General features: G+C 44.3%; 2 protein-coding genes across 4 annotated transcripts; one reads left to right on the plus strand and one right to left on the minus strand.

Moving 5' to 3' along the window:
* Positions 1 to 1,278: 1,278 nt before the first annotated feature.
* LOC109761324 (uncharacterized) lies at positions 1,279 to 5,202 on the minus strand. Of its 2 annotated transcripts, none has more exons than XM_020320134.4 (5): positions 4,905 to 5,202; positions 3,238 to 3,593; positions 2,515 to 3,091; positions 1,933 to 1,983; positions 1,279 to 1,561 (listed from the first exon to the last, which is right to left on the minus strand). In XM_020320134.4, exons 2-4 carry the CDS (start codon positions 3,589 to 3,591, stop codon positions 1,961 to 1,963), a joined length of 954 nt encoding a protein of 317 aa, XP_020175723.1. In that variant the 5' UTR covers positions 3,592 to 3,593; positions 4,905 to 5,202; the 3' UTR covers positions 1,279 to 1,561; positions 1,933 to 1,960. The 2 variants fall into 2 exon arrangements, with proteins under 2 accessions (XP_020175723.1, XP_040256918.1); XM_040400984.3 differs by having other exon boundaries at positions 1,919 to 1,983.
* Positions 5,203 to 5,469: 267 nt separating this feature from the next.
* On the plus strand, positions 5,470 to 9,890 carry LOC109746308 (uncharacterized). 2 transcript variants are annotated; one of them, XM_040398684.3, is made up of 4 exons: positions 5,470 to 5,752; positions 6,331 to 6,484; positions 6,693 to 6,787; positions 7,795 to 9,890. In XM_040398684.3, the coding sequence occupies exons 1-4, from the start codon at positions 5,507 to 5,509 to the stop codon at positions 7,810 to 7,812; spliced, it is 513 nt and encodes a 170-aa protein (XP_040254618.1). In that variant the 5' UTR covers positions 5,470 to 5,506; the 3' UTR covers positions 7,813 to 9,890. The 2 variants fall into 2 exon arrangements, 1 of the variants encoding a protein (XP_040254618.1); XR_012202345.1 differs by lacking the exon at positions 6,693 to 6,787 and having other exon boundaries at positions 5,494 to 5,752; positions 7,795 to 8,008.
* Positions 9,891 to 10,098: the final 208 nt, after the last annotated feature.

Raw genomic sequence — 10,098 nt, forward strand, 5'->3', positions numbered from 1 at the left:
TTTCAAGGCATCTCAGGCTATCAGATTCTCAGCCATCCATTCTCATGATCCAGTCGTTCTAGGTCGTCCGATTCACGCGAAAATCACTCCAGCACACTGTGGACCGTGATCGGCCTGATTCGTGAAGGGTCGCTACTCCGATAACATTTTTGGAGGCCCATGGTTCATCCGGGACCGTGTACGTCGCTGCATCGAGCAGGCCTTCTCCACCGATGAATGGAGCAGGCCCTTCTCCTCCAATAGTCTCACTCCCACCCGGCTCGCTCGACCCCAACCCTAGCCGCCAGTGCGCCATGGGGGTCGCACCGGCAGCCGACGAGATGAAGCACGCGGCCACGCCGCTCGTTCCTAGACGCCCCAGTAGTGCTGCCTTCTTCTCCCCTTGATGCCCCTCATGAGCGCCGTCGCAATGAGGACCTGCTCCATCTCCCTCTGCTGCCCCGTTTGAGCGCCGCCGCGATCTCGACATGCTCCAGTGACGCCGCCCCGATCCATCTCCTCTCCAACCAGCCAGACCTCCGCCTTCATCTCCCTCTGCCGCTGCCAGCAGTACGTGTTCCTTCTTCCCTCTTCCGTCACGGTCGAACGCCGCTGCCAGCAGGAAGTGCTCCAGCGACGCTGGCCCGACCTAGCTCATTCACCTGCACGCCCTCCGCTCTGGCCAATAGAACTCCATGACATAGTTGAGAAATAGTCTTTCTGGGCTACGATATTGCAACCTGGATGTTACTGATTACTTTGAAAGCGATTTTAATGCCATTTAGGCAAACACGAGTATCAAAATGGGCACCGTCTAATCAGTAGTTTTTGGTCACTACAGGTCGAAAAGCACAATGAAGGATTTTTCCTTCTCCTAGAGTCATTCATTCCTATGAAAGGGGAAGTGCTGACAGATAAATCATATGACAAAATTCAGTGTACGAAGATGAATAGCCTGATCTGATTACTATGGAAGCAATTTTAATGCCATTTAGGCAAACACGAATATCAAAATGGGCACCGTCTGATCAGTAGTTTTTGGTCACTGCAGGTCGAAAAGCGCAATGAAGGATTCTTCTTTCTCCTAGGAGGTGTTTGTTTCGTCCAGTGGTAACGTAAACGTAAATGAGAACTGTTTACAAACTGTAACAGCACCGGACTGGACAAACCCCATTTTGTTTGGTTCTACAGTGTAAAGGAAACAGGTACCTAAACAGTGTTTGGTTTGACACAGTAACAGGCACCTTTCACAGTACAGAACACAACATGGGCTTTCACATGCATCAAACAAGCACACAATTTAGAAATATTTTTGCATTCATCCAATGCAAAGACATCTTTTAACCAGAATTTGGCTCCACTTTAACGACATTACACATTTTTAAAATGAAAATGATACGAACTCGGAATTCAACGACACTTCGAAATAAACTACATAATTAGTCCCTAAAATTGTTTTTATATTATAGGATAAATAGAAAGGCCAAGTTCACAATCTTGCAAAGAAGCTTTTCCATTCATCTTCATCTTCCACGCCACACCACTGATCCCATTTTCTAATGAACCTTGCTTATTTTCTCATCTGCCAATAAGCACGAGTTAAAATGAGGATAAAGAAACACACAAGCAACAACCAATAATACAAATAATAATAGCAACTATAACATGATTGTTCTTTCTCATCAACACTTTGACGAAGGAAAAGGTGGGAATCTGCTCCATGCATTTCAACACTTTGACAAAGATAACAATAGGAAAATGATGTATACTGCAAGACCAATGAAATGAAAAGCACTCGCTTAGCTAACACAGACTACAATGATGTATAGTACAAGAACATATACTAAAATATGGTGGAAAGGATGAGATCTACTCCATGCTTTTCAACACTTTTGAAAAATATATAACAATAGTAAAATGAGGTGGGTTTTGTACACACCAGTTATGTCACACCATTACTGGAGAAGGACCTTCTTTCCCATCAACCTTGCTTCTTTCTTTCATCTGCCAATGAGGAGCCAATAAGCAGGAGTTAGATACAAGGAAAAAAACTTCAGCACAAGTTTGGCTTATATATGACCAGCCAAAAACACATATCAAGAGCTCTTTGTTTTTGCAAAGAGTTAACTACAGTAATACATGTTGTGTTACTGCAAACCGTGCAAAGTTGACGGTGGAGAAATGTTAATTAGCCTGTTGCAGTTGCACATGTACCAGGAGCTAGCTATGGTAGCAGTAGTAATATTCTGTGGGTAGTAGTATTAATCAAGATCTAGCTTGCGGGTCGCTGGTAGTAATCAAGACTAGTTAAGGTTTATAACAGCGGCAAACAAGTTTGGGAGAGGACCAATTGACCAAAGTTTGGAGGACAGTGTTAGTGAAAGCGAACGCCGTGGAAACAGATTTATATGGCAGTCTAGATATCACATATTAGAAAAATGTGGTCACACATGAGTTGCTGAACATTTTCGCTAAAACAAAAACTGCATCACAAGATAGTGCATATTATTAAAGAGAGTTTAGAAAAAGGGATACCGGACAGCATTTTCAGGATGAAGTCCCTCCTCTGAATGCCTGGAAGCACAAGCATCATGTTCATGTGCTCTGGAGCTTTAGCGAATATAGTTGCAGCTTCAACGATCTCGCTCCCAGTAAATGCAAGCCTAGACAATTCACTAATTGCATTTTCTCTTGATTTCTGTTGAGGGTCTTCTTGTGCTGCTTCTCGCGCCATTGCTGCTGTAAATGATGTTGTCATTGCACCCACATGTTGTGTCACGCTGTTCAGCTGGCTATTAACATCTTGAAGCATGGCTGCAAATGGATCGCTTGGTCCCGTCGCCCTCTTTGGCCTTGGCTCCTTTTTCTGCCTCTTCGAACTAGTTGTATCAATAGAGCAAGTGTCAATGGACCATCGAGCTGTTCCTGTTGAGATCATGTCCTCTTCCTCATTTTCTTCTTCCTCCATAGCAATTTCCTTCTCCAAGTTTCCCACTGCCTCTCCAAAGCCTTCCGCACTTTCTCCTGTTGCAATGTCTTTGCCATAGATAGCAGCCAATTGTTCAAAGTATGGAAATGATACACCATACAATCCCTTAGCCTCCTTGTGAATCTACATGTTTTTTTACAAAAGAAGAAAGTTGGTTTTCGATAGCAAGGACAATAACAAGGGATAGAAATGGTACTACTTTCGATAGCAAGGAAATTCAGCACAAAGCATTACTAAGGTATTCAGTTTTAGTGGTTCAAGTGATCTACCTGACAATGAGCTTCATATTGTGCCTTCTCGCACTGAATCATCTTTCGACTTCCATCCCATGTGAAACCACTTTTGCATAGCATTACTTCAACGGCACCAAATTTCTTCCTGAAGTGCCTCACTCTTGATTCAATGTGCGGAGATGCAGTGATACCACGGCCTGGACACTTTTCAGCAAGATGCTTTTCCAATATCCCCAGGTATCCACCCTTGAAGGCACCATCAGCTTTCCACCTCGGGTCCAAAGATAACTCATACAAAGCTTTAATAAGCTCATCGTCCTCATCGGAAGACCAATTCCTTTTATTCTTGCCTCTTCCACGAGACGTGCTCGAGCTATCCACACGGTCCATATCTGCACAAGCAAGAATGGGTACAAATGAGATGGCAAATATATATGAAAGAGAACAAATGCAAACGAGATGCACATGGTGTTCAGGCTTCTTAAGTAGCACATGGTGCAGCTTCAAGACAGCTAGAAGACAAGCGTTGAAGTTTCTACTAATTGGCTCAGGGCTTCGATAGAAGAATTTTCCTACTGTCCTATTTTTGAGATGGTGTGATAACACATACAAGAATGATGCCACTATCTTCTCTAATGATGTGTTCCTTGTACCCTTTAGACCACCAACATCTCTCACCATCTCACATAATATATGAAATGTTCTCCTATCCATACGAAGTTGACTTATACACATAGCGTCGCTCTCACCAATTAGTCGATACAAGTTCTCTCCCCTTAACTCTCTAATTTTAATTCTCCTTTCTATTTGCCAACATTTTCTCCTATAAGCTAATGCAAACATGAACCACACATAATAGTATACAAGCATAATGGAAGTGGTCAGATTAAAAAATATTGCATTTCTCCTTCCACGCCTCGCACTTAAAGGAAGACGAGCCATAACTGCATAAGGAAAATATACCTATTTAAGGTTGGTATGACTTTCTTTCCTAAAAATTGGTGGTAGTACAAAACAAGAAACTGGATAGATTTTAGGATGATGAAAAAACTTGCACATGCATTTGTCATGCAAAGGTACAATGGATTCAAAAAAACTTGCACATCAGAAGCCTAATTAAGTCATATACAAATACAACTGCTGCATATGGATAGGAAAATTGCATATCAAAAAACTAGAGGAACAGTCAACAAATATCTAGTTGATATGTGGATATCACCGTCGATCTACTGGTCATGCAAAGTTCCAAGTATCTGGATATGATTTCACATCAGAAAGCTAAAGAAGATGGTCCAATTGTCAACAGGAACATGCATCGAACAAGACACCTTCCTTCCTTTTTGTGACCAGCCAACCTAATTCATCTATTTGCCTAGTTACCTAACTAGGCAGATGATGAACACATCAGAAAAATACAAAGGACAGACCACCAATTATACTCCACTAGTCATCACTAATAAAAGAACAGATCAAGAACACGTATCTTTCTACTTCAAGATCAAGAATAGATCATTAATAGACATCAACCTATAACAGATCATTAATATATCAAGAACACATATTTTTTTACTTCAAGATCAAGAACAGATGGAAATATATGCTAGACATCAACCTATAACAGATCATTAGTAGATCAAGAACAGATCAAGCACACATATTTTTTTTACTTCAAGATCAAGAACAGATGGACTAGTAACCCTAACCTTCAGATCTGTAGTAGGAGACTGATGGAGGAAAAGATCGATCCGGAGATGGGCAGATGGGCCTTTGTGCTCCTCGTACACGGCTTCAATGGTCCACCCTCATCGGCGTCGGAGGCGGTTGGCGTGGTCGTTCCCGGCGACTAATGCGGCGAGGTCAACCCGGCGGCTGGACCAGGAGGAGAGGACCGAAGGGGGTCGAGGGGATGCGGCGGCGCGACGTCGCTGGACTGGAAGGGAGGCGGCGACGCGGGACGGATCGAGGGGAGGAGCGAGTCGCGGGTGAGGGGCATAGTCGAGCGGTAAGGAAGCCTTTACCGCTGGGGGGTGGGGGGTATCGTTCGATAGATGGCCTGAAACTGATTACAGAGGAACGTGATTACAGAGTTGTCTCACCAAACGCACGTAACGGTATCGGTTTACACTGTAAACAGGTGACGGGCAGAATTTGACGAAACAAACACCTCTCTAGAGTCATTCATTCGTCTGAAAGGGGAAGTGCTGACAGATAAATCATATGAAAAAATTCAGTGTACGAAGATGAATAGCCTGATCGGTTATAGCTTAAACTGGAATAACACCCTTGTAAATATTTTGTGCCCTCCATGCCCTCATCCGCCCATTCACCCCCGGCGGCTCCAGGAGGGGACCACAACCGCAGGCACCGGTGGCGGCACGCCATCCACACTACGCTCGTGCTGCACTGGCGGTCCCTTCAGGTCCGAGCCCAAGTAGGCGCCGTCGGTCGCGGCGGCCAGGCCGCGCCTCCCCTTCCACAGGTCCCGAGATCCGCCGACATCAACCCCGTCGTCCAGCATCGGGTGCCTAAGATCGGCACACCTCCTCCCAATGTGAGTTTCACTTTGAATTATTATTTTTAGCTGGCTGTAGGATGAAGTGTGTTTGCCAGAATACAACTCTACTTTGTTCGTGCTGTGACAGTGTTAAGCGATTTTTGTATTCAGTAAAATAGCATTTTGTTTCAACAAGAGATGGATAAATAGGCCAATATATACTCGCAGGCAGTACAGTTCTGGGAATACTACTGCTAATGAATGTTTAATCTCTTCTCCACAAACTTGGTTCGTAGATCTTTTTTCTTTTTTCAGAATCTTCACAATTCTGTTTGTCTGATGTATACTTGCAGGTAATGAAAAGGTTCTTTCAATATTAGGCTGATGCTTCAAATAAGCATGTCTCTTTTCTAATCTATAGTGGATATCGTCTAACACTACTTTCCTACTAACAAATATTTTCATATGGCTGAAAGAATCAACTGCTTGAGATTTCAGAAACTGTTCAACTACGTAATTTTTGGTTACATCTTTTTCGATCAGTTTTGGACTTTTAACTCCCTATTGTATGCATGTATATTAATTTCCAGTGCACAAAATTCAAGGGTTTAACTCTTTTTCTTTGCACTTGCTAGCGTCCCGGACCAGCGCCATGGCAACGAGCGTATCCCCCTACCCTGACCTTCAACTTCAATGGCAGATCCCACCATGACTTGGCAGCACCGTTGGTGGAACCAGCGTCCCTAGGTGAGCAATCATCCAGATGGCCGTCACGCTTCCGCCCAGCAGGTACTACTCCCTTCGTCTCATCTTCTCATCAGCTAATTCACAACATGTAGTTTGTCTGCCTCTTGATTTCCTGGATCCAAGAACCCTGCCTTCATCCCAAATAAAGATTGATATTCTTTTGGATCTGGATCAAGATGGGTTATATTGATCCCCATCCCTCCAGTGAATATTTCTGTAAGAGAATTTTAATTGGGAAGATTCGTTCTAGGTAGAGGAGTAGAGGCGTTGTTTCCACGGGGCGGTAGTGAGGTGTTGTTGATTAGAGCACCATCAGCAGTTCTTGAGCACCATGGCAATGCAAAGGTAATCCGTGTGCCCTGCATCTTCAAAAGAATTATCCGATGCAGTATCCCAAAAAGTAGCATTATGTAAAGATCTGATTCATCTCAATATAACATGAAAACATGGAAGATGATGGATTAGACATGAAAATCCTATGAGCAGAGATAGCACAGTAATTAACATTCTGCATTAGATTACTTAGTTGAGAGATAGAACCTGAAGAAAAGTGAATTAAGCTAGATACATAAAAATTAGGCACTCCCTGTAACTCCAATACCAAATAGGTAGTCAGACATCTCGGCATTCGACTGTTGGAGATGATGAGCTTGAGAAGTGAGATGGTTCTGTTGAAGTAACGGTGCGTCTGAGCGGTCTGGCCATTGACCGTTGCATCCATATGTGGGTTGGCTGCTCCTGTACCTCTTCCGCTGTAGCGGCTAATCGAAAATTGAAGATCCTTCTCAAATTTGAGCTCCATTTCTTTAAGGTTCCCTATTTTTTGCACGCTGATAATGAGTTTTTTTTTGGACTGTATAATTGATCTTGATATGGTTTATAGCTTCCTGTTACCACTCTTACCATCGTCCAATCAAGTTCATCCATGTCAAAATCTATCGACTTGGAATAGAGTAGTGTCGAAGAGAAGGTTTGATTGTACTATTTAATTGCTCATCAATTTCATTGTCTACTTTCTTCAGTTCGATAACTTCAACCTAAAAATAAACTGGTGGTCAATACGAAATAACACATCAATTTTCTTCTGAGGGATGCCTCACTTTTTATTTTTCTCAGTAGATTAGAGTAATAAGTTGATGATCATTCTCTACTTTGTATTTGTATTTTTTTATGAGATTGATCCAAGAAAGAATGACATATGTGCAATATGTATGGGTAAATAATAAGTGAAAAAATGGTTTCGAACTAGGAAACCTAAAACTGTAGGTTTGTATAGCAAGATTATCATATTTTATAATGTATTTTGTTTAGCGAATATATATTCCAAAATTTCCCATGTACTGTTTCTGCAGAGAGGGGGAAGGAGCTGATTGCAGGGCACTAAAATATATCTGGGCTGCCAAAGCTCCATGATCGCTTACATATGTATATTATCCATGTAGTCTGGGTTATCTGGGATCAATTACAAGAAGGCACTTGAATATTGTTTATAAAGGTTGCATATTTTGTCAATTTTGTATACTTCAATATCAATGTGTTGATTTATTCATGCTATTTTGATGAGGATGTCATCAATGCCGGTTCATGGCTATGCAAGGCATCAATGCTTAATGATTGGTCATACGGTGATGTGTTACTCGGTGGGGCCTTAATTTGGAGTAGAAGTAGATACAATAAGCTCTGAAAACTAGATTGTTTTTTGCTCATAACACGAAGGAAATGGGAAGTTTTTTTGAGGGTGTTGATTGTTAGGAATTAATTAGTAGATTAATTAGCACATGCTAATTAATGAATAGTCATTAGCAAAGGGGTGTATCCAACCCGGCACAGTCATGTCCCTTCTATCTTTCTATTGCCAACAGGCACCTGTTTTGGAGGGATGCCTCCGAACAAACACCTCTTTTTCCCATCTCTTCTAGATGTACAAAATATATATACTTTAAAATCAACGGAAACCAGGACTAATTGTCCTTTCGCTTTCAATCTCGTTTTACTCTTAACACGTTATCAGCATGCTCTCTGGCTGAGCATTTTCACGGCCAGACTCGGCGGTGGCGGCCACCACGCAGCGTGACGATGCCCTCCGGCCACACCTCGATGGCTGAGCGGGACGGCAACTGCGGCCTTAGCCCGGTTCTCCTGCAGCAGTCAAGGCCCTCGGCCACGACGCTTTTCTCACGGCACCCGGCGCGGCAGCCGCTGGCCGGATCAAGCGTGTCGTCCGTGGCCTTTGCCCTGGATTCATGCGGTGGACATGGATCAGGAGGGACGTCGGTTCCCTCCAACCCCGCTGGCGCACCCCCTTCATCATGACTGCCCTTTGTGGACCTCGACGGCTGCCTGTCTGTCGAAAGCAAGAAGGCCAGAAAAGATGGCGCTTCGTTGCGAAGACGACGACATTGTTCCGCTGGACGGCGAAGCCATCCAACAAATCGCATCTACCAAGAAACAACCACGGGTTGTACTGCTTGCGCTGTCCACTGGAAGAAATATTGATCCCGCTGCTGCGATCAAAACTTCATGCATTGATTGTTCGTTCTTGCTTAGATTAAATATATATACTAATTACAATACTTGTGTCTGCATGCATCAATTTGCAACAAGGAAATTTGGCTAGAAGCAAGAACTGGAGGACGTTCTTCACCGAAGTAGCAGACCGTGGCTCTCGCACATACCGTCAACGGTGGACCACTGATGAGGCGACGACTCCTCTGCACAGCAAGGCAAGCCCACACCCAGCGTTGCTACGGCGAACTACGGCATCTCCATCCTCGCCAGGACTGGCGGCGCTGGCCAGCCCCGCACGAACCTCCGCAACGCTCGCGTTCGCGCTTGCGGCGGCATTGGCCATGCCCGCGGCGTCGCACGGCTTGCATCCTTGCGGTGCACCAGCACCCGCGACCGTGGGGCGTGGTACTGCTCCCTGAGGCGCGGTAGGTCTTCACGACCAGCGGCTGGGTGACGCACGCCGCCCGTCACTGGCGCGGCTTCCCGGCAGCCGTCGACCTGAGGCGGCGGTACGATACGACACAAGCGCGGTGCTGCTGCCGCAGCGGCCGGTTCAGGAGACCACGACCCAGCGCGGCGTGGCGACCATATCGACGGCCACCTCTCCGTGCGGTAGGGCCCTGTAGCGCGGCTCCATGCGGCGTGGCCCGTCAAAGGCGCAGCGGGCGGCGCTCTATGCCACCGTGCGGTAACCGCAAAGCAATGGGGACAAGGAAACTTATCTTTTCCCCGTTTTGCATCATGATCCCTGTATTTCCAGGAATTAGCAAAGCATGCTAGAACGGGTCAATCTGACAGTACTATTGATTCAGTATCCATCGTGATTAGGACCCTGTACCAATATTCACTTTTCAATACTGTTTCTTTTGAGTTGTATACTCAAGAATAAAGTCATGATGTAAATAAATTTCCATGCTCACAACATGTTGATATTATTTACCTCTGATTTGCAATGAGATTTTCTTGCAAATAAATATCAGTTCATCTTAATTAAGCCTTAAGGCTTAATACAAGTAAAGAATTGATATGCAAAATTCAAATTGGTTTCTTCAAATTGATGTTTTGGGATCACGGGCTAGTGTATAGATCTACTGCATTGCAGATTATCTACCTTTACTGTTTAAGCCTACATTTTATTATTTCTGACA

The sequence above is a fragment of the Aegilops tauschii genome, chromosome 2 (genome assembly GCF_002575655.3).
Source record: "Aegilops tauschii subsp. strangulata cultivar AL8/78 chromosome 2, Aet v6.0, whole genome shotgun sequence".
Taxonomy (NCBI): Eukaryota; Viridiplantae; Streptophyta; class Magnoliopsida; order Poales; family Poaceae; genus Aegilops; species Aegilops tauschii.

Excerpts from the sequence above, each read along its gene's own strand:
- LOC109746308 (XM_040398684.3), top strand. The coding sequence starts at position 5,507 with ATGCCCTCATCCGCCCATTCACCCCCGGCGGCTCCAGGAGGGGACCAC. Across the intron at positions 5,753-6,330 it reads TCGGCACACCTCCTCCCAAT|CGTCCCGGACCAGCGCCATG; the intron begins GTGAGTTTCACT and ends TGCACTTGCTAG. Across the intron at positions 6,485-6,692 it reads GTCACGCTTCCGCCCAGCAG|GTAGAGGAGTAGAGGCGTTG; the intron begins GTACTACTCCCT and ends GATTCGTTCTAG.
- LOC109761324 (XM_020320134.4), bottom strand. The coding sequence starts at position 3,591 with ATGGACCGTGTGGATAGCTCGAGCACGTCTCGTGGAAGAGGCAAGAAT. Across the intron at positions 3,092-3,237 it reads AATATGAAGCTCATTGTCAG|ATTCACAAGGAGGCTAAGGG; the intron begins GTAGATCACTTG and ends AAAAACATGTAG. Across the intron at positions 1,984-2,514 it reads CATCCTGAAAATGCTGTCCG|ATGAAAGAAAGAAGCAAGGT; the intron begins GTATCCCTTTTT and ends CCTCATTGGCAG.